Below are 24245 nucleotides of genomic sequence, written 5' to 3'. Positions count from 1 at the left end.
ATTTTTAGGTACTTACAGAATGAAGCACTCTTTTCACCCCACCATTGTATAATGAATGTACCTGAGCTCAAAATTTCCATTTCTTGCTGCTGGAGAGGCGTTCAGCAAAATTTGGATTCACCTCTGACTTCTCCTGGGAATTTTCTCTGATAAAGTACTGTTTGATTCTGGTCTGTAATAGTTTCAGGGACAAGATGTGCTTAGGAAATTGACTCAGCCATCACCAATTTTCTTCCCCCTTTTGCCATCACAGCCATATCTGCTAAAAGCTGAGCATTCACCTTGCAATGAGCTAGAAGTCCTGGGCTGCTGTAGCAATCAGCTCCCTGCCTGCCTGGACAGGGCTCTGCCACTCCCTTCCAGAAAAGTCCTTGCAGCCCAGTTCCACCTTTATAAAGGAAGAGCTGCATCTTGCAACTTGGGTGTTTATTTGGAAACAATTATTGAGAAAATAGTGGGAGAGGTTGTTGGGGTTTTTAGGGTTTTTTTCCCTTAAAAACCAGTTAGGGTGCATTTCAGAACAATGTGCACCACTGAAATTACAGAGTAGATCCATACAGCTTTGAGCAGAATATAATGCTGTGACTACCTATCTTTTGAATCAAATAGGAGTGTTTAAAGAATATAAACAGAACTTAGATTTAAATAAAACCTCTATTTCCTCTAAATGTATATCTCTTGGCTTTAACTTAAAAAAACCGTAGTGTATTTAAAAATCTGTTTAAAGGATAATGGTGGTGAAAATAAGACTTTTGCATAAACCCGTGACTCATTCTGTTCTTTATAGCCAATCTAACTAAGTGCTCTCACAATCATTTCACTTGCATCAAAGAAATATTAAACCTTTTTTTTTTCTCATTTAAAATGTTTTGTCTTCATGAAAGACATCCTCCAGATGGCCAGTTCAAGAGCTCTGTGTGAATCCTGTGATTTTTCTTTTGCAGTTAAAAAAATATCCACAGACATTGTACAGTACATGGTAGAAGGCTGCCAAGCAGGGTCAGGAGGAGAACATGCCACCCAGCTGACTTCTGTATTTAGGTAACCAGAAAATATGCCAACTGGCAACAAAGCTGCTGCAAGCCAATTGACAGCAAACATGTTTCCTTAAAATAACTAATTATCCTAACATGCTGCATTGTTGCTTGTTTATGGTATTTTAGTAATGGTACTTTTGGCACTGGATTTGAGCACAGCTTTGCCAAAAAGCCAGAGCAGAAAAAGAGAAGTGAGAGGCATACCTGCTTCCTCATGGATGAGGTACTATTTTGAGAGGCATATAGTTTTTCCTGCAATGGGAAAAACTCCTCAGGAATGCTGATGGTGCTGTGAAAGATGTGTGTTCTGAATTTGAAGTGCAGCTAAAATTCACATAACAATCTTAACTTTTTTTTATTAGATTTTGTGACAATAACAGATTATTATAATGTAAATTATCCTTATTTCATAGCTGTACAAAATGAATCCTGTGTCTTGCATGGATACAGTAGCAGAGCTGCATGGCCTGGCACTCACAGACATTCTGCAAACCTTAAGCACTGCTGCTGTATCGGGCTAGGTCTAGGTGAAAGCCTTGAGAGAGACTCACTGAAAAAAGAATTGATGTTTGTGGGAATGCCAGTCTATATCTGATACATCAATTTCATGGGATGTGTCATCCCTAGGGTGCTAATTTTGATTTGAATGTAATGTGTGAACCTTAAAGTCCTCAGGTCCTCAGGATGGCAAATGGATGTGCTTCCATCTAATGATCTGCCCTATTTAAGATCCAGAGGAGCTTTATAAGAAATGCCAACATTGTTTCTGCAAATTTGAATCTAAAACTCGTTTTGTTAGTCTTTTTATTACAATTATTATTTATTAAATAAGAAATGTATGGTTTAGTTTTGCATTCACACACATTAGGAACAAGACAGTCCTGGTGAAACAGCAGCAGAATCTGCCAAATTACTTGAAAATAAATGTGTGGAATTTTTAGCATTAGGCTTCAAAACCATCCTTTGTTTAGAGAAAGTATTCCAGGTAGAGTATTCCAGTGTAACAAAGTGAAAATTGCTATGCAGCCAGATTGTTTGTTCTGATTAGGCTGTACAGTTGTTGTTGGCGTGTTCTCTGCATCTCTTTTGACCCTGCATTAAATGCCCCTGTGTACCCCAGGCAGTTCATCCAGGACTACACTGCTGTCTATGATCACCGGGTTCTCAGCATACTGGAGACAGTGGCAGTCTTGGATCAGACTTTAGTTACCAGCCTGATTCCCACAATCACACAGTCTCTGAAGGATTCTGAGCACAAACAAGGCCTTGGAAGAAATGCTGCACAGAGGTTTGGTTTTCATTTAATACTATTTTTGACAATGACTAGTAGAGGTTTATTCTGTTGAAAGAAAGCAGTTGTAAGACAGCAGCACAGACACCCAAAAATGAGTTATGTTTTAGTGTTTTCAGCCAGAAATCTCCCTTAACTCAAGCCTGTCGTGGTTTAAAGCCATCTATATTTGCTAAATATTTCCAGAGATGTTTTGATACTAGGGTCCACAGACCAGAGTAGAATTTTTGTGAAGTCAGGTTGTCTCTACAATATATGTTGCAAAACAGAATTAAGAATTCCTTACTCAAACAATTTTCCTGTTAGTCCCTGTTTTAGAGGACTATGGGTCATATGTGAAATTATGCTATAATCAGGTATGGTCTGAGATGCTTGGAAAATAAATACCCCCAACTGAATATCAAGAGCTCTCTCATAATCTAAAATTAGAAGAGTTGTGGGTGTCCAGGAAAGGCTGGCTCTGATGGGCACAGCAGGCTCAGGATTCCTCTGTTTGCCCCCCAAGAACTCAGGACAGAAATATTTGACACTTGAATCCATCTGGCATTAGGAGAAAATGACAGAGGAGGGGAGCAGCTCTGCAGGGATGGTGGTGTCTGGGTGCAGATGCTGCACTGACCTTTCAGCATCTATGCAAGTAGAACAGAACTCCAGGAAGCTCTGCCTGGTGGGGCACCTGAGCCAAAAGGGCTCTTCCTGTCAGTGCTGCTCACTGGAAGGCTGCCCATGACTCTCCTGTGGTCTGGGCAAGGAACTGGCCCCAGTGTTGGCATTGCTGCACATCCCGGGACTACTCAAAGGGGAGAATCCACTCATGCCTCACACTGGGGAAGTTCTGAGGTGTGTGTCAGCAGGGCCTGGGCTATAACAAGTCCAAAAGACAGAATTGTGCAAGAATAACTTATGAGACACTGAAGGGTACTCACAGGGTATCATCTTCCATTTAATGAAAAATGTATTTAATTAATTTGTAATTATATTATTCACCTTTTACTATCCACTGCCAACAACTGCATTTGCTTTTATTTAAGAGAATTTTCCCAGGATCAGCCTGAAGTACTGTTATATGTAGGATTTCCACACAACCTGCTTTTTTCATCCTTTGATAATGTGTTTCATAGCTAAAAGTTTTGCTTGTTTTTCTTTTGCTAAATACTATTAATATGGTAACATTCATCCCATTATCTACAAAATGCTGAAAGCATGCAGGTTGTTGGAGCTTCCTGAAATACATGCTTGGAGATTACTGAAGAGCTCCATTTCCTTTATCCTCATCACTTAAGCCATATATATTAGCTAATCTGTTGTCAATGTTTTCTTTTAGTAATTTGTATTTAGAATGTGCTGCATTACCCAGCAGCCTGAGGTGTTCCATGAGCATTTTATTGTAAGAACACTAATTTTCTCTCTTCAAGAACACCTGATTTTCTCTCTTCGGTCCTAGACTCTAAATAACATGATATTAACATATTCAGTGCAATTACTGTAGACAATAAAGTGCAAATCTGTATCTATAAAAGAAGTAAGGTGTTCAGAATTTGCATTAAATGCTTATAGTGGTGATGTCCAGTGTTGTAATTGCAAGGAACTAGTATGAAAACTGCAGTTTTGTTTGCTCAAGTTAATATTTCATGACAAAAATCTATAATTAGAAAAGACCTAAATGTCAGAGGCAGTACTTTAACAATAATTACATTGTTTGGGTTGGAGAGTATTAGAATGAACTTAAGGTGAAAAGTCTCATCAACACATATGCACTCTTCTGGCAAATCCAGTTGAGTGACAGTTCCCTTCTGAATTCCAGGTTTATTTTAACAGTCATTGTCCTTGGTTGAGGATGGTGGTCTGAATCTGGTTCAGTGCTTGGGCTGCACCCAAGTGTGAGGGGCTCCCATCACTGTGCTGTGGTGAGAGTCCCAGGGATTGCTTAGGCAGAAATGAGAGAGCAAACATCATCAAAGCTGAATGCTAATATCATCCAGGCCTTGGAAACTCCACGTTTTTAAATAAGGAACTTGTATTTCAGAGCAGTTTACTAAACAATTAGGCTTCTAAGGAGCTCCACTACACTTCTAGCTGTAAACAGTGCAGTCCCTATTCTTCCTCTGATCTGGCCATGCTAAAGAGTCACAGCAAAAAAGCAGCTGAATAGGTGGGGGGACATTAAACTGTTTTAATATCTCAATATCTAAACAATGTGTTTGGGAATTACACACTTTTACTCCTAGGATGTGTGAGATTATTAAAGTAACATGTTATATGTTTTGGTTTTTTTCCCCCCAACAGAGAAGCGTATAAGAGACTCTTATCTCACCTTGCAGAGGCTGGACAAAATGAGATACAAAAACTGGAAAATGAGACAGATCAGTAATGTGCTGGTGATTAATCCTTTCCTCTTGGACATTATGACATTGTTGGTACCTAAAACTACAGACTACAACAAGAACTGCAGACTACAACAAGAACTAGACAAGCTCTTTATCTTTACAATGAAAATACACGTATCAATTTTTGTGGTTGTTCCCCATTTTCCCCCCAATTTATGTATTAATTGAAAAAAAAAAAAAAAACCTTTGGTATTTTATTATTGTTATGCATTTGAAGATTGACTCAATATCCTGATGAATAGCCATAGAAAGATTGAAAGCTAATTTATTACAGATTCAGTATCTGTAAGAACAGAGCCTATATATTGTAACATATAAGACAGAATTTCAAAGAATTTCACAACTTAGTCCATTGAATGAGACCTGTCCCTCTTAAATAGTGTACTTTTGAAAATCTTATGCAGGCTGTTCTTAAGAAAATCATAATTTTGTAATTTCTAATTTATTATTTTAGTAGAATGGGAAAAACGTGTGCTCTCTAGTACTCAACTTGTTGAATGCAGTGCATTCACCAGGGGTTGTGCCAGTGTGATAAAGCTTGTGTTAAGAGAGAGTATTTTTTAATGTGTTTATGTTGCACAGAATGTATATAGCTGTCTTTAACTTTCACCTGTATTAAAACATTTCAGTATTTCATATTCCATTGTAAAACCTCTCTGTTTTCTTTGTGGGTAATATAAGAAAAGGCAGGTTTAGATTTCCTGTTCCCTTCCTTTTCAATGCTATGTTCTTAAAATTGCCCTATAATTTCCAGGGGTCCCAATGGTCTTTTAATTAGTCATGACATTATTAGTTATACACTTATACTAGGTGTGAAAGGTGGGAGGGAAAAAGAAGAGAGGACAGAGTTCTAATTGAAATACTCATCGTTTGATGATAGGCTAGTAATTATTCTTGTTTGCTGAGAAAGTTGGATCTTTCAAGTATTTTGCTGTGTTATGGGTCTTTGCAGGGTGGATCTAGCTCTGTAACTTTTTCTATATTTTTTTCTCAAAGTCCTCAGGAAGCTTTCATTGATGGCTATGGTATCCACACTTCACTTCCCTCAATAATCCGAAGCTTTCTGAAAATTTCTGAAACTACTTACTGGACTTTGGAGTGGGTTAGGTTTGCCATTAATGGCCACACCAGTGAGCAGGCTCTTACTTTTAAAGTCACTCATATTTTAATTTTACAATGTTAACAGGAAGGAAAAAATTATTTTTATGTCTAATAGCTCCAGAAAAATCCCTAAAATCTTGTTCAGAGCAGCTTCCCTTTCGTTACAGTAATCTTATCAAGTCGAACTAGATAATCTTCTTGCCTAAATCAGCTATCAGTGCTTCAGATAATGCAGTAACTAAAAGCCTCTTTAGGCTACTTAATAGTGCAGAACATGGAGGTTCTTTTCATTATGAAAGTAACTTATTGAACTTGCATTGTAGCTTCTCGTAAGCTTATGTACCTGGGAGTTTTATTCATCCCAGGGGGATTCTGCTTCTGAAAAGCTTTTTTGAAAAAAATTAAAAACACCCCTCTCCAAGAGAAATTAATTGAGATGCTTTTGAAATTTGAGTCCTACCACACAGATGTCTGACTGTAGTGTTACTTCCTGAAAGTAAAAACTGTGATTTTAAAGGATAGAACAGATATTACAGTGAAGCACTAAATGATGTGTTTAGTAGGTTATTAAGGACGTATTTAATACTATCACTAGTGGCTGGAAGTTTCTGAAAAAGCAACAGGACTTTATGTAAATGCATAGCAGCTCCTGGCACATGAGAAACTAATTTAAACAGTTTGGAAAATATCATTCTTCTTTGTCACAAAGTTAAAGCAAACAGAAACAAGACATTTTGCATCATAGTCATCAACCAGTGCCAAATGGGGGATCTGATGGGTGGTATGGACATTTGCAGATGTCACTGATAGTTCCAATAATATTAACGAGAGGACGACTTGCAGAGTACTAGTTTATGCTGACCTACCAAGCATACACCAAACAGCAGTCCAAAACCAGTCAGAAGGAATGAAGAAAATGCTGGTTTTAACTAAAATGTAGGAAAAAACCTAAAAGCTAAAAAAAAATATATCTTATTAGATGCTGTCTGTATAGAGGCTGCTTAAGGCAATAAACATTATTTAAATTAAATCTTACTATAGTATTTTACACTGAAGAGTTTGGTCTAAAAAAGGGTAGATTCAGACTGGATATATGAAAGAATTTTCTTTATTATGAGGATGGTGAAACACTGGGACAGGTTTCGCAGAGGGTTGGTGGACACTCCATCCCTGGAAATATTGAAGGTCAGGTAAGATGAGGTTCTAAGCAACCTCACTCATTTGAAGATTGCTACTCATTGCAGGGGTGTTTTACTTAGAGGATGGCAAGGGTGTCTCCCAGTATGTTGTTTAAAAATAACACTGCTTGCATGGACAAACATTTCCTGCAGCTGTAAATTCTGCAATGGGTGGTGAAAAGATCCTGACAATAAAATTGTATCTAGAGTACCTAATTCAGAGAAATTTCATTATTCAAACCCATCTATATGATGAAAATTTTATGGTATTAAGCTGTTTTGAATGTTGTGATGGTTTAACCCCGGCCCACAGCAGCTCCCCCACCAGTGGGATGAGAAAGGGTAAAAGGAAGGAAACTCCTTGGTTGAGAAAAAGACAATTTAATGGGGAGGGTGCAAAAGCCATAAATAGGAATGCATGAAAATAAAGCAAAGCAAGGAATGAATTCACTGCTTCCCCAGAGCAGGCAGGTGCTCAGCCATGTCCAGGACAGCAGGGCCCCATGGCATGGAACAGTGTAGTACATAACATGGGAAGATGAACACCATCACTCCAAATGTCTCTTCCTTCTTCCCCCACTTTATGTACTGGGCATGATGTCACAGGGCAGATCTGGGATGTCCCTTTGGTCAGTTTGGGTCACCTGTCCCAGCTGTGTCCCCTCCCAGCCCCCTCACCAGCATGGCACTATGAGAAGCAGAAAAGCCTTGGCTCTGTGGAAGCCCTGCTCAGCAATAACAAAAACGTCTATATGAAGATGGAGTGAAGAAAATTAACTCCACTCCAGCCAAAACTAGTAGACATGTAATTAATTGCTCATAACTATAGAATCAGTGTTTGTCAGTGGAGTTTTTAAAATAAAAAATAATTTCAGTATGATTTTCCTTGCCCTCGGTCTGTGACCAGTGTCCTTTCATTTGGAAATGCTAATACTGGGGACGGGAGACCTGTCTGAAACGGAGCCATCATGAGCCTTGCCAGAATTTTCCACACTTATCTCCTTGGCCAGAGGACTGTTCCAGAATATAAGAGGACACATTTTTGTGATGTGTGTGTATATATATACTAAGCACCCTTTTTTTTCTGCAATGTATAGAATTGAGATCTAAATAGACAGTATTTAATCTTTGTATTTCCCCTATTCCAGAATTCAGGATACCAATCACCTCTGACCCATTATCACCCCTGTGATATGAAACACATGTCCAGCACATGATGAAGAATGGCAGACAGAGGGAAAACTGGCTTATCTTTCCTTTAGTAACCTTAAAAAGATAGCATGAAAAAAATTACCTTCTGTTCAGAATTCACATGTGACTTCCATTAGTCCCACAAAGCTGTCCTTCTGTTTCATAAGAATTGTACATTTGTTATTGTTATTGAAGAGCAGAAACATCCTATTTTTAATTACTTTTTGCTTTAATTTTCAATGAAAAAAAAAGGGGGGAGGGTATGTGTTTTGATAAAAAAGAGGTTCTGAAATAGAAAAGTTCACATCTTTTATGCTGGAATAGAGCAACAGACCCATGGAAAAAATAAGGTCCTGGCCTATGGGTTGTAATTGGACAGAAGAGGAGCTGCCAATAACATAAACTGCTTGGTCATCTAAGGAACTTTGATAACTCTGCACTTAAATGCAATATAGTTCCCTCAGGAAACAAAAAAGAGGCTTTACTGCACTCTGGTTTTTCTTCTTTCAGAAGCTTTTTGAAAATTAGGTATGCAATGGGTATTTCCAGTTTAATCATATTTTAGAATTTTTAACTATTACTTAAAACTCAAATTCAGTGTAATCAGCCCATCTGTTAGCAATGGTTATAAAATTATGTTGAAGATTAAAAATCTGATGCAGTGTCAATATGTCCTAGCATAATTAAGCTTGTTTTATGATGAATGACTAGGATATGGCTTTTGTCTACTTGAGCAGCTTTAAAGTGATAAACCTTTTGTAAGCCTAATGTACAAAGTGCAAAGGTATGTACAGAACAAAAGCAGCAACAACAAAAAAAAGCAAAAGCTCAGATCCTCTATGCATAGATGTGCTAGCTTTACAGGCCTTTGGAAATGCCAGCAGAGTAATTCCACATTACAACCAAATTCACTGCATTTCCCAGTCCATCAAACACTATCTTGGCTCTACCCTTCTCCTTGCAGAATGACACCAAAACAGGCATTAAAAATGCAAATTTGCTAAATTCATTATTTGTTTTAGAAAGGCCCAGCATGACCTGCAGAGGCACCGGTGGAAAAATTAGCACAGCATTTGCTTATATGAATTGAGGGTATTGCTAAAAATACTTTGTTCTTCAGCGCTTGAAGCATTGCAACATTAACGTTTTAAGCATTTTAATTCTGGCATTACTGTGAAACTGCTATATATAATCATCTCTATTGGAAAACCATTCTTTATGTGGACACTTTATCCCTTTATAACATGTCCTTGGAAGGGGAAAAAAACTCCTCATTTAGCAAAAATAGAACTGCTTAAGTCCTTTCTACACAATCTATGTGCTAAACTTCCTGCAGTCTTCTTCCCTTACAAACTGTCTGCAGATGAAGCGTTTTAACCTTGCCCTCTTAATTTATTCCACATTTTAATTTTCAATAAACAGATGCCGCCTCTTTTCGTGCCTGTTTCCACATTGTTCCACATTCTGCCTGGGTTGTTTCTGCATGTGTGAATATTCAATTATCTGTTTCTCCACCATTCTGCAACTGATGTACTAAATGTCTGTACAGGTTTGGGGGAGGGTAACTGGGGAAGGCAAAATTTAGATGAAAAAGAGTTACAGAAGTTTCAGCTCTTCTGAAAGTCAGTAGCTTGGCTCAAAAGCTGCTAAACTAAGAAGAAAATCATAAACTACATCTAGAAGTTAAAAGATTACAAAAACATTACTGTACAGAAGCAGAACTGCTGCACACTGGCTTATCAAATGTGAGTGTTCCTTTAGTCAGCACTTGGGTGTGAAATGCTCAAGAGACACCAAAGTGGCAGAAGAGGCTGTTAGTGCTGCTGCTGCTGCTTGTGAAGTATATATATTTATGGTGCTGCTGCTGCTTGTGAAGTATATATTTATATACTTTAATTAAAGCTATATAAAGGATGGAATATTATTCTTTATGGGTGTGGCCTGAAAAAGATCAGAGAATAGCTCTTCAGTACAGCTCTTCAAGACCTTGTGTCCCAAAAGTCTTAGCTGCAGATATAAATAGCCTTAATGTGTAAATCAAAGGAATTCAGGGCACAGAACTGCACTTTTTTTCCAAACAGGACAGTCAGTGACTGCTGCATTACTCACTGGTAAGAACACCTCTGAAGCCATAGTGAGTTCTCACTGGTTTCAACTTGTCCCTTTACCTTGCACACTCCTAGCTGGATAAATGACTTGTGCCGGCATCTGCTCTCCCACTGTGATGATCAGACTCTGGCAACAGAACCAGCAAGCATGGAATAATATTCTCGTTCTGGACAGCTTTAAGGCTGTGTGGAAAAACTGAGCTAAACTGTGTCAGAGGTACATACCAAAACCAGCAGGCTGGGTAGGTATGAAGGTTGGGTTCAGAGTCATATGCCTGCCCAAAATAGTACAAAATTTAAAACATCACAGGTGGATCAGGAGGTCACGCACAGGATTCTGCAGCCATGGCAGTTTGAGAAGCCAGAGACATTCAATGGAAGGTTGGCAGAGTGAGGACCTGATGATTCAGAAACCTCAGCTCAGCAGGCAGCCTTTGCAGGAGTCCTGCCCAGCTGCAGGTGGCAGGTGATGCCAGCCTGGCTCTCCCATCCTTGCTCCTTCCAGCTGAGACCCCTCAGCCACAGCAGGGTGCTCTCTGTCTGCTCTTTGCATCCACACTCCTCTCTTTTCTTACCTGGCAATAATTAACTGGGTTTTGCTCATCTGGCAAGGGCTATGAGGCATTTTCTGACTTCAGGTGCAGCAAAGCACCCTCCATCTGTCCTGTAGGTCCTGCAACAAAAGCAGAAAGACCCAGATAGGAAAGTGTGACACAAAAACTTTAGTGACTAAGAGGCTGCTGTGAAAGACCTCTGTAATCAGTGGAGTCTGATGATTAAGAGCCAGAGCAGGATCCTGACACTAATAGGAGCATATGTGCTGTCCTGAGGCTCTGTGGCAGAGGCACCCCTAACCAGTATAATGCAATTGCACAGCTGTTTGAAACTGCCATTCACAGTGCAGACAATTGGTGACAACAACCAGAGCAGCAGAAGTGTCTAAAGGGCAGAACAAACATGATAAACAACTTTCTTGCCTTTCAGACCTCAAACCAAGAGGCACATGCTGCTTTGCATAAGGAAGCTGCCCCCCTCTGCTTCTCAAACCCAGGCCACTGCTGCCACTTTCTGCTGCTGCTCAGCAGTTGTCCTGATCCAGACTAATCCCTCCCCCTGCTCTCCAGAAGCAGCAGTTTAGAAATGATTCCATAGCTACAGCTGTAGTAAGCTATGAGACCTAGGAATAAAAGTCTCCAAACTAAGCTGGGACACAGAAAACACACTTGGCACAATTGTCCAGAAGTGCCCTGGGCTTTACAAACCGAAGTGTTGGTTCTGCCCCCGAAACAAAAGCAGATCACTCACCTGGTGTGGCACCTCTGGGATGAGACTCAAAGCCCCTGCACAGGTTTTGATTATTTTAGCCACTCTCCTCTTGAAAATGAGACTTGCACTCCGTTTGTGTCCCTGAAAGCCACACCTAAGTCAAAGTTTGTATACTTGCCTGGCTTGGGCCCTGCAGCCCACACAGGAAAACAATTTCTGTAAACGTACTGATCAGAGAGCTGTCCCTTGCATGCAGATCTCCAGGGCATCAAACAAATTAAACCAAGAAATTAAAATGTGTCTCAATGTACAGGCTATCCAGCTCCCACACAGCATAGAGAAGAGTGCTGCCTAGATCAAGGTGTGCTTTGTGCCCAGGAGTGAGATGGTGTTAGCAACTCAAGTCAGTGTGCCAGGCAAAGACTGTGCAGCTTCAGCTCTGCTCAAGGCAGGGAAAGTGAGGAAGCTCAGCAAAAAAAGAAAAAAAAACAAAAAAAAAAAAACCCAAAAAACCCAACCATAAAACATTCTGAACTGATTAGCATGGAAAAGGAAAGGGGATGTTCCACCAGTACACTGCCCAGCGGGAGACAGAAATGATAATAAAGTTACCTCCCTGTAATCAGACCCTTAAAAGATAGTTTTGATTAGAAAGTGCTGCTGCTCACTGGATGAAGTCAAACCTGTTCCTGTCCAGCAGGCACAGGCTACTGCTGCAGCACATTCCTCATTTGGAATAGCAGGAGCATCAGCAGGAATTTGATAGGTCTGCTCAGGCAGCACAGTGGCAGGGAGCTGATCAGTAGGTAAGGCAGAGAAGTGCAGAGTATCCATAAATCAGAAATAAAGATTTAATTACATGCTTGGTTAATATTTACAAACATTGACATTTTTGTTCAATATGTAAATAAAACACAGAGATAAGACACAGGGACTGCAGTAGCCAAGCAAAGCCAAAATACACCAGGTTAGAGTATTTGCTGTGAGCTGGCATATGCCTGGAGAGTGGAATGGAGACACGCTATATAAACTGAAAGAATAAATAAATAAATATTGACATTGTTCCACACCTGTTTAGCCTCTGGAGACCAGTGATTTGTGGGACCATATGTTGGACAAAATGAGACTGTTCATTGATAATTGTAAATGTGGTGACCCCTTGCAAACTGGATATTAAAAATATTAAGTAAATGGCACATTTTAATTATGCAGTAAAGAGGCTGATCTCCACCATTAAAAGACTGCAGCTGTCAGGAAGAATTGATCATATGACAGAAGGTAACATTTATTTGGTAGTAGACCTTGGTAAATGACATCCCAAACAATCTTTAGAGTCTCAGACAAACACAATCAGTTCAGACTTGAGTTTAACTGTGAGGCTTCATTTTCTTTGCCTTTCAGCTGAGACAATTTTTATCTGTTCCTCTTATCCTATAGGGCTTGTTTGTTTTTTATTTTTGTTTTAATCTGTTTTGAAGTATTTAAATTTCAAATGAAATATTATTAAATGAGAAACTGTAAACGATGGAGTTCGGAATTGGAAGTCAACACATTTGTTATTCTTTTTGCCAAAGGTATTGAGTAAGTTGCATAATTAGCACAGTATTATATCATCTTTGTCAACACAAACAGAGCTTTTTTATTGTCTTTGAAAGCGCCACTGGTGAACAACTGAATGTGCAGACTCCAAAGAGCAGCGGCCCAGGGAGAGCTGAGAGCATCCACAATGCCTGATGAGGTTGCATAAGGAGATGAAGGAGATGCAGCCAGCGGCCACCGGCAGAACCGCACACGGCGCTCACGGAGCGCTGCCGCCGCTGAGCCCCGCAGAGAAACCGCGCGCGGCCTTTGGGGCTCCCTGCCTGCCCGCTGGGACCTGGCCTTAAGACAAGTGTGTGATGGTAAAGCAGCAGCCCGAGTGGATTGACTCTTCCCACTGACCCAGGGAAACCCTTCTGTCAAACCCTGTGGGGTTTGATGTTTTCCTCCTCCACTTCCGATTCCGTGAAGCGCGAGGAATGTGTCACATCGTGCCGATCCTGTGGTGAGGCACTTGCAGAGTCTGAAGGTTGGGGCATGTGAAATAAGGAGCTGGAAGAAAGCAGGCTGCTATTCCATTGGAAGCAAAGGGGAGCGTAGGCCCATAGAACACCTCTTCCTTCCCCTCCTTGCTAACATCCAGCACCTGCATGGCAAAGCATACAAAATATTTTTGGGATCACAGAAGAAAGCTGAAACAAATTTGCGGGCACCCACCGCATGTATTTACTATTAATCCCAGCGTAAAGGTAGTTTCAGATAATTTTTAGATTATTTAAGGATCTGGTGATCCATTTGCTGTTCTCATCACCCAACCCAAAACCTGAGTGCTCAGGCACTCGGGAGCAAACAATGACATTGGATCCTGCTTGCTGGCAGGAGAAAGTGCAGCCGTGCACATGGGTTACTCTGCACGGAAGGGCTCCTGTTAGCACAGAGCACAAATCATTTGTCAGCCCCAAGGTATTTAGGGGGCACAGAAGCTCTGTGGAAGATGGGAATGCCAAATAAATGAGCGACTTAAAGTACGTAAAGAAATTTAAAGGAAAAATGTAATTTTTTCTTCCAAAGGAGAGAGCAACCTCAGATTTCCTCAACTGGAAGATAAAAGGGCTAGTTTTGCTGGTTAAAGCCAGGCACACTGCCAACAGCTGAGAAAGGACAGCACACTCAGCTCTGCCAAATCACTCATTATATTTCTTTTCCCCTTTTATGTGGGGACTGTGTCAGGCAGGCTGCCAGTTCACAACCAGTCTGGGGATGTGGACAAATGTCCATTTAAGAAAGCAAGATCCCAGGATTATTTTTGCTTGTCACTAAGCCATATTAAAACCCAGGTGCAATACTGCAGATACCTGTTGATTATAAACGAGCCCACTGGTGGAGCACAGCTGCTACCTCTACACGGTGCAATTACTCCATCAAAGCATTATATGTCAGCTATATCCAAGCCAGCCTGAATGACTTTTTCCAAGAATTTTTTTGTGTGGTATCCAACAACTTGCTAAAACACAATTATACTAGTGACCAGAACATGCTTTTAACTTTTATCTTGTGTTATCTTACTCTTTACAAATTCATGCTACTAAGTGTTCAATGTAAGACCAGCAGCTTGGCAACCCAATACACCCCCTTCTTATGCTAAGCCTAACTTCTAGTCTTATGGGACAGTTTGGAGGTGAAATTCTAAAATCCAAAAAGTTGGAAGCTAATAAAAATGTTGTTTTATCAGCAAAAGTGCAGAAACTGAGATATAAACAGACATTTCTGCTTTTAACTGCCCAGCTGGTGACAAAGCAGTGGCTGTGGTGCAGAACTGCTTCACTCAGAAACATGCAGAAAGATAAGAATTCCTAATTTCTTTACCAAAATACCTGAAAGCCATGGACCTGTGGGTGAGCTGTTTTTATAGAAGATGGGAGAGTAGATGAGTTTGTAGAAGAACCTATTGCCTAGGGCAGGGATCAAAAAACTGCCATTGAAGCTTTAAGGCAGTAAGCAGAAGGGCAAGTAGCAGGCTGACTGCACCTGGTCAATGAAGAACTCGTTAACTCTGGCTGCCCCTCAGAAACACAACTTGGAAAGAAAAGAAAAATGCCAATACAGGCTGAAAAATTCTTAGCCCCATCATCCATTTCTGTAACCCGTTTAATTTTGGACTTAATTGTATAACTGGTGAATATATACACATTATTTTACCCAAACCTTGCCAAAGGAAAGACAATTCAACCCTGATTTACTGGAATATCTTAGAGAAATTGCATCTATTGGCTCATCTGGAAATATTTTTAATTTCTACAGTATTTCCTCTCTGTTTATGCAGGTTCAGTGGCTGCATAAGAAATATCCTTAATCTCTCCTCTTCACATGTATTTTCCTTTTTTAATAACAACTGTGCAAAACTTATACTTGCAAGATTATTGGAAAAGACTTTAAAAGACACCTAAATTGCTCACCTGGATACATGCCAAAGGCTCATTTGTCCAAATCGAATAGCCACCAACTAAATATATTCTGCCATTGTGGACAGCAACTCCAGACTCATTTTGACCTAAAGCAAAGAAGGAAATAGAAACCACTTTCAGTGTTTAATTAACCCTTTTAACACCGAATGCTGGAGTTCTGAAATGGCATGCAAACACTCCTGGCGGTGGTTTGACCGTTTCAGGATTCCCATCGTGTCGGAGCGAAGGTGAGGCGTGGGGGCAGCTCCTTGCTCTCCCCAGGAGCCCTGCCCAGATGAGCACTGATGTGGCTGTGCAGGGGACCATCAGCTCCCTCCTCACGTGTGCCACAGGTGACAGACACTGTCCCCACCGAGTGCCCCTCCTGTGCAGCCCCGCTCCTCCAGGTACAAGGACACTGAAACTCACAGGAGCTGCTGCCCAAGTTCATCCCCATAGCAACGGTCTCCCAACAAGTCTGGAAGTTTTGAAGGAAAAATACAGCCTAAAAAAATCTGCAGTACACAGTTCACCTGGCATATTTACTGCCAGTTGTACTGACAGAAAGAAAGGCTTAGGCAGCTTCTTAAGGTGCAGGTTGTGGAAACAACCGGGAGGCAGTGGAGAGGAGGCTGCCTCACAGCATTCAGTGGGACAGGGTCAGCTCCAGAGTGAGAGGGTGCCTGCAGTGCCAGGGTTTCGCAGTTGCAAATCAGATTACATCGTTCTCAAAAGCTGTCAGTTCCTCCACATTACAAAATAATTAACTAGTGAGCAAAAGACTCATGAAAAACTACTTCTGTTTCACCATGTGTAATTCCATTTTAATCTATGTCTCTCTCCCTAGTGTCCATCAAGTACTCTGATGGCCTGACTTGGAAACCAAGCAACCCTTCTGTTGGTGCTTCTCTAAGAATGCGTCACCTGCCTGTCTGGAAGTGTGGCCAGCAGGTTCAGGGAGGTGATTCTGCCCCTCTGCTCCACTCTGGTGAGATCCCACCTGGAGTGCTGTGTCCAGCCCTGGGGACCTCACTACAGGAAGGATAGTGACCTGCTGGAGCAAGTCCAGAGGAGGCCACCAAGCTAATTAGAGAGATGGAGCACCTCTCCTAGAATAAAAGGCTGATAGGACTGGGGTCTGTTCAGCCTGCAGAAGAGAACACTTCAGTGTTACCTAACTGTGGCCTTTCGCTACCAGCAGAGAGCCTACCAGAAAGCTGGAGAGGGACTTTTAAAAGGGCATGTAGTGATAGGACAAGGGGGATTGGCTTCAAGCTGGAAGTGAGTAGGTTTAAACTAGGTAACAGGAAGAAAGTCTTTACTGTGAAGGTGGTGAGGCTGCCCAGAGAACTTGTGGATGCCCAATCCCAGGAAGTGCTCAAGGTTAGATGGGGCTTTGACCAACATGGGTGTAGTGGGAGGTGTCCCTGCCCATGGCAGGGGGTGGGAACTAGATGATCTTTAAGGTGCCTTCCAACTCAAACCATTCTATGATTCTGTTTCTCCCTGAGATTCAAGGAGATACGACATCTGGGAATTTTATCAGGTGGAGGTGAGCTTTGGTGGACCGGGGTCAGTGAGCTGCAGTGTTTGCAAGTTCCAGCTGTAACAGTTCTTCCTAATAAGTCAAGAAGAACTTTACAGATCCTGTAGTTAACTAAGTGCTCAATTAATTTCTAACTGGATGTAATTCTAACAAGGACATGTCCTTTTGGGTAATTTATTAAAAAGATACTGTTTAGAAATAAGCAAGAGTTAACAGATTTCAGTGAAAGCTTTGCCCTTTAATACCAGCAGAAATCACTACAAAATGATACTACATGCTAAAGACACAACAGTCTCTTGTACACTCACACAGGGAGCTAAACCAATAAGACAGGCAAGCTTTTGGAGAATTAAAAAACATTACTGGTACTATTATGAAAATTTTTTTCTGACTGTTTAATTAAATTAAATTTATCTGCAACTTCTTCAAAATTTAATGTACAAAAACAAATGTTTGTAGACCACTGAATGCCGGAACTATAATGAAAAGTGTCTTCTTGGCTAACAGTGGTCCCTATATTGGAAGCACTTGTCACAAAGTCATGGAGTTCCACAGACTAAAGGCATCTAAAGGGAAAAGATGTTTCAGCTCCCCCTGTGACCAGTGCTCACCTGTCAGCATGTTGAAGCTGCAGCGGGTCCACTGGTCGGTGTCGATGCTGTAGGAGTCGATGTGGCGCACCAGGATGCGATCGTTGTTGTAGTCGAGGTCGTTCCCGCCCAGCACATAGAGCTTCCTCTGCACGGCAGCCATGGAGTGATAGACCCTCCTCTGCAGCATCGGGCTGCGGCTCAGCCACTTGTTCTGGAACGAGACAGGGCTGGTCCAGCACTGCTCAAAGGCACACCTACAGTGCTCGTGCAATGAACAGCAGCAGCACAGTGATGGTTTCTTCTTACCCTTGGTAAGGAACCACAAGTGCACATACTGGTTCTGGTCATATGCCAGACATGTGTGTTGGTTGTAACTCTGAATAAGGATAGTGGACTTTCAACACATGGTTGGTATAGCTCTCACATTTAAGTTCATTAATTTAATGGTATTTCTTGCTCTATTTTTTTTGTCTAGCTCATCAGGTTTCAAAGGTCTTTTTTTTTTCCCTTTATAACTCAGTAGCAAATTCTCCTTAAACCAGACTATTAAACGTCTCCTTTGTATATGGTGCTAAAATTATCTGTAGCAATGAGCTCTGTTATGTGAGAAGAAAGATTCTTCTGCCTTTTGTTATTCAGAAGCTTATTTGATCTTATCCTTGGGGAATAAAGCAACAGGAAAAATAATTTCCTAAAGAATCTTCTCAAATGATTCATTTGGTTTAATGTCAACACTTTATTTGTGGCAACTTACGAAGTTCCAACCCTTTGCATATTTTTCTTACTCATTAACAATATTCAAGAATTTTACCTGTTTAGGGGAGAGGCAGGAAGACATGGACGACAAGGGATTAAAGCAGAGTAATTTACAGCTGAGAAAACAATTGCTCCTGCTATGCCTACCAAATCAAACAACCTGGCAAGGGATAAGATTAATTTAAGTGGAGAAAGTTAAAAATCCGTTAGGAAATTTTTTGTGATACATGTGCAGCAACTCCAGAGTCTCTAAGCCTTCTGCCTTTTAACCTGCACAACATATAGCTATACATTTCAATGTGTAATAGTTGAATATTAGGCATTAATGCTTGCATTAGTAGTCCAGTCTCTTAACACCAGACTATAGACACCATCTGCTTTGCAAAGCCTGCCTGCATCCCCTGATTATATCTTTAGCTTCCTCCACTGCAGTGCCTGCCAGGTGAGCCTCAAAGCACTGCAAAGGCAGCGAAGCAGAGGGGCCTGGCAGGGTCATTTCTAATAAGGCGGCGTGTGAATACTGATGAGCGCTGGGGAGGCAGGGGTCAGTGCAGGAGGCTGGCTGGCAGGTAGCTGTGTGCTCGCTGGCAGATGGCAGGCATTATCGACGCGCCACAAAGGCCGCGCGCGGCAGCGGGCGCTGCGGCTCCGTGATGGAGCGATTGAGATTCCGCGCGAGGCGCGAGCAGATGTGATGGTTTCCAGTACCCACCGTAAACAATATGCCAGCAGAATTTTTAAAGAGAGCTTGTGTGTACAAACACGAAGCAGACGTCGTTTGAAGAATGCAAGTGCACAGTTCCTCTGTAACTCTTCATGTGCCAGGCCGGGCTCCTCGCCGTCAGCACGGCACACTGAGGCAGCCCCAGCACCGGTAATTTGGGGGCAACTTTCACATCAGCAAGTGAAGAATCCCAAGTGAAAGGTACACAGTAGAGACAAGGTTTACAAATACGTGTCCCCCTCACAAACAAAGTAGGATTGCCGCCTGTAATTGCTACTTGGATTGAGAACAGTCAGCATTTGTAGTCAATGACAAAACTGCGCCTCGAAAAGAATGAGGCAGGTGTGTCATCTCCTGCTTCAGGCCTCGTATGTGCTATGCTTTAAATAGTCAGTGGGAACCACATAGCAGTATCTCCTGGCACAATTTTGTTCCAAATACAGCAATCAAAGCCCCTATCCTACAATCAGAAAAGTCAATACTCCTCCACGTGGGTGTAAATCAGGCTATGCAACTCTGATTGCAAGCTTAGGACTTTTAATTCCTAATACAAGCAAGAGGGCATAGCCATGCCCTAACCCTCTGAAATGGTTACTGAGCTGTGCTAACCTAATCAAAACACATACATTATGTATGAAATAATCCCTAAAAGATATTTTAGGTGCTTGGGTAATGAAATGATAGGCACCCTTGCAGTCAGCAGAGTAAGTCACGGCCAGGTAGTACAGTTCTCAAAGTAGTCAGGAAACAAAAAGGCCCATATATGCAATTCAAAACGGAAATGCCAATGACAAGGAGCGGTTTTGGAACACTGACTTTGAGTATACATCGCCCAGGGCTGCTGGATTACAAAATAAAAAAGAACAAGCAAAATAAATACTGATAAATACAGGGGATTTAAAGCACATTTCTGTATTTAACCTAGGATGTTTCTAATTCCTACAGGCCTAAAAAATGTAATAAGTTGTCAGGGTTTCCATCACTCTGTTAAACTCGTGCATCAGTACAAAGGGAATTTAAAACACCAATAATTCAAATGGTCAGCATTTTTAGCCTCACAAATCTTTGTATTTGCCAAGAAATCTGTTTGAAGCAAAACAAAACATATAACACAGATACTCACCTGCTTAGGATCATAGACCATGAGTCTATTTTGATATTGTGCAGTATTTGTTACTCCTCCTATAAAAGAGTTTATACAGGTTACATTTTTTCATATAGGCAAAGCCAGGACCAAGATCAGGTACAGCAAAAAAAACAATTCTAGAGTTCATCTGCAGATAATAATTACATTACATACCACCACTTCTGCTTATATTCCACTGCACTTTTCAATCTGGTTACAAGGGAAAAAGCAGCCCCATTTATCAAACATAAAGCAACACAGAACAGCATCAATAAACAGCCCTCATACACTTCCTTTGTACAGCTAATTCTATGGGCCAAAAATGGTAAAAAATGGATCTCTTTATACATAACTGTGCATTCAGCCTTCATCAAGACACAAAGATAAAACCTATTCGTGTTCCAAGGAACACCCAGTGTGTGACAGGGTTTGAAAGATGAGGAGGTGGGCTTGCATCAATGAGAAGGAAGAGGTCAGAGAGAAGCTCTGCCTTACCAAAAACATGACAGGGGATATCACTGCCAGTTAAAAGCGTAGTTCAAACCTGTGCAACTGTGCTTACCTATACACTTGAAAGAAATTCTGTACTTAGCTTGTGTTATAGAAAACATCTCATTTAGTTGTAAATTTAGGTTGGAAGGTCCCTCCACAGTGACCAGAAACAGCTCTACTGTTTACTTTTCAGTACTGGTCAGGAAATCATGGTGTTGAGCACCTAGAAAAGCTCAGAATAGACTCTGACCCAACTAGATGCTGCAAACCAGCTGTTTACCTCAACACAGTAAAGAGACACTTAATGCGCAGTCATCTTCTTGTTTTGTTTAAAATGGCAAATTTCACTAAGTAAACATGGACAACTCCTTCAGCCTGTTATCTTACCTGTGCAAACACGTTTTTGAATGTGCTCAAGCCTCCTGGGGACATGGTGCCACTGCAGCACTGCCACAGTCCCCAGTCCCCTCTGTGACCACGCTGGCCCCATGGGAAGATGGAATCAGAAATAACACCTCCAAGCTGTGCCTCACCTTCCTCCTGCCATGAGGTCTGGGCAGAACTAGGGCATGTCAGTGGCCACACACCAGTGACACTCATACTGACAGACAAACTATTTATATTACAGTTTTAATGGCCCATACCAAAAGTGGACAAAATCCGCAGCAATGAGAGGAAGGATTTTCATCTTATTACATTTCATTTTGTTGATGTTTCCCTTTTTGTCAGGGCATACCTGTTTCAGCCAGGACAGCAGCACAGTGACTTAGACTCCTGCTGGCTGAGCTATGGCCCAGCCCCACTAAGGTTGCTGGGTTGGTTTCTTCCCTTTGATCCCCAAGCTCTGTGCTGGGGAATTCTCATTTTGCCAGTCTCCAGCTAGGCTGAGGGCAGATTGAATTTTGGTTCAGAGCCATATTGCGATTTTGAAGCAACTCTGCCACCTCCCTCATGTCATTTTAGGCTGCAGGTTGGGACTGGTGTGCATTCAAGTTAAACCAGAAGCTCTGCTCCAGATGTGCACCAGCTGTGCTCCAGTTCCTAATGACAGCATTAGGGTGTGAAATAATGACTGGTCTTTTGGCTTTGGACCATCGGAGCACTGGGAACATTTGAGCGAGAGGACCAGAACAAGCCTAGCCCAAAGCAAAAAATGTGAAGGGTATATGGAGTGAACACAGAGACCTTGGTGCCAAGGTTTTACCTGCTGATCTGCTCCTGCTGGGCTGAGCTACTTGCTGACATAGAAGTACCCTCTGACCACTCAAAAACACTTGAGTGGGACCAAGAATCTAGAGCAGAAACTACAGATGCACCTATTTTAGAGTCTTTTCTTCAACTGCAGCAGCAAGGAGAAATGACGCTGTTGTTGGGTGCATGTCTGCAAGCATCAGCCTGTGCTGGGCACTCCCAGAGGGACGGCAGCCCAAACTCCCAGCTCAGAGATGCTCACAGGCTGAGAGAGCTGGGATGAGATGCAACCTCTCCAAACTGTTTCCATCACACTATGCCACACCCTGCCCATCACAGCACATGTGAAATGCACACACAGGAACAGGCATTGGAAAGCAAAGACTGCTCCTGTGCCTCATCTCACAATCTGTTATTTGTCTCTACACTGCTGTGCAGCCTTCACATTCCTATTGGTCATCAACCAGACAGACAAAACAATCTTTTCTAATATCTGTTTTCTAATTTGATTTTTTTTTTTTTTACATATAGTTATTTTCACTCCCAGCACAATGCCTAAAATGAGACATCAGATTAGTACTTTGAAAAATAAAAACCATAGTTATTTGGTTTATTACCTCCAGAATGTTAAACTACAGGAGACACATTTGAAACACAATTTTGGGTCATAAGTTTCCGTTCTGAAAAGACACCTTAATTTGGGGGGAAAGATGTGAAGGAAGAAGAGAAAGAAGAGTGTTGTTTCCTCATAAAGTAATAAAATAAGCAAAATTATTTCCTTCTCTTCACAAAGGGCCCCTCACATCAAGTACACAGCTTTCATATTTTTCCCTGCAATATTGCTCATCTCTGGTGTTTTATCATTACATTCCCTTCACATACCGCTCTTCACTTTTAGATTAATCTGCCAAAATGAGATGCTAAGGATTTGCATACAGATTTGACTACACAAAAATAGATCTGGAATTAATAACAGTCTCTATATGTTTTAATTTCTTCTAGACTGGAGTACCCTTGCCTCCAGCAGTATTCTTGGCTTTGAAAGTCATCAAGCTGATTTGTCTGCTCTTAGGTTATGATGCCACATGCTGCTACACTGTCCCCTGCAATCAAAGTGCTCGCAGAGATAGATTCCATGCCTTCCCCTAACAAGTATATTTTATAGATTGGCAGTTTTGATCTCCCCTCCCCAGGGGGATAATCTGCATCTTAACAGGTTTCTATAGATACATCTGTCATTAAATATGCCATCTTATATCTGCATCAATTTTCAAACTCTAGTTCCTTCTAACTTTGAAGTGCTATAGCAAAAGTTTAAAATTTTCTGCCAAAATTCAGACTTAACAAGTTTGCAATGTCCTCTTGAACTACTTTTTTTTAAATACTACAGACAGCTGGGAAAGGGCGAAAGAGCAGCAATATGTCTCTTAAAAATAAGAAAAGAAGGGGAAAAAGAGTTTAAATGGTACTAAAAATAATACATACTTTCTCAGAAAAGAAATGGGGCAGTTCTGAGAGAATTTCTTACACTTCTCTGTTGTGTTATCTATGACGAAAGGATAGGATAGAGAGCCATCATGATGAGAGAAAGTAATTAAAAATACAAACTATGCTATTAAATTTGATGCCAAGCAATAACAGCTAATGTGGTAGTAACCCAACATTTAGAGAAAGAGAAAAAAAAAATTCTGTCTGGTTAAATGACAGAAAATTTACAGTTTGGTCAGCATTTGCTGTTTTTGTAAACAGAGTGATGATTACACCACTTTACATGAGCAGCTTGCTTTGAGGATTCCATTTCCTGGGAGGCAAGGAGCACCCTCAGGACAAGACTTTCTCGCTCTTACAGACAGAGGCACACCATCATGGAAAGGCCATCATCCAGCCCACGGGCCCACAATGTTTTTACACTGCCACAATAACTCTTACCCTTGCAGGCTGTAAGAGTTGCTTTTTAAGCCTTTCAATTCCCAAGTCATGCAACAGTGACCCTCTACATGAGGAAATTGCTCAAGGATTCCAAAACACACCTCGTCCATCCCTTTCCCACGCTTGATAAACAGTTTGAACTATTGCAGTCCTCCCAAACACTCCACAAACCACATTGAGAAACACCTTCAAGACACACTTCTAAAAAGAGAAGGGTAGGAGGCAGTAGATTCCACATTTTCCTCAATGACAATTTATAAGCCATATTTATAACGTGGCCTAGCAAGGCCTCCATATGACTTGAGAAACCTGATCCAACCCAAATCCCCAGGAAATATCACAGCTC

At 41.3% G+C, this 24245-nt stretch overlaps 2 protein-coding genes across 6 annotated transcripts in view; one reads left to right on the top strand and one right to left on the bottom strand.

The window, feature by feature from the left end:
• Positions 1 to 5432, top strand: part of MMS22L (MMS22 like, DNA repair protein) — an 88223-nt gene extending 82791 nt beyond the window's left edge. Inside the window, exons 23-25 of the mRNA XM_063153043.1 lie at positions 945 to 1041; positions 2158 to 2325; positions 4615 to 5432. Coding sequence (XP_063009113.1) covers positions 945 to 1041; positions 2158 to 2325; positions 4615 to 4699 — 350 coding nt within the window. The 3' untranslated portion in view covers positions 4700 to 5432. The remainder of the gene's footprint in view (positions 1 to 944; positions 1042 to 2157; positions 2326 to 4614) is intronic.
• Positions 5433 to 12819: 7387 nt separating this feature from the next.
• The window catches only part of KLHL32 (kelch like family member 32), a 118930-nt gene continuing 107504 nt past the window's right edge, over positions 12820 to 24245 (bottom strand). For all 5 annotated transcript variants that reach the window (XM_063153044.1, XM_063153048.1, XM_063153046.1 and 2 more), the window contains 4 exons: positions 20285 to 20343; positions 17700 to 17892; positions 15555 to 15649; positions 12820 to 13744 (listed from right to left, as the gene is read on the bottom strand). In XM_063153044.1, the coding sequence (XP_063009114.1) occupies positions 13583 to 13744; positions 15555 to 15649; positions 17700 to 17892; positions 20285 to 20343 (509 nt within the window). In that variant the 3' untranslated portion in view covers positions 12820 to 13582. The remainder of the gene's footprint in view (positions 13745 to 15554; positions 15650 to 17699; positions 17893 to 20284; positions 20344 to 24245) is intronic.

Source organism: Melospiza melodia, chromosome 3, assembly GCF_035770615.1.
Source record: "Melospiza melodia melodia isolate bMelMel2 chromosome 3, bMelMel2.pri, whole genome shotgun sequence".
NCBI classification, from domain to species: Eukaryota; Metazoa; Chordata; class Aves; order Passeriformes; family Passerellidae; genus Melospiza; species Melospiza melodia.
Note: the sequence above shows the minus strand (reverse complement) of the source record. Positions and strands in the feature narration are given on the sequence as shown.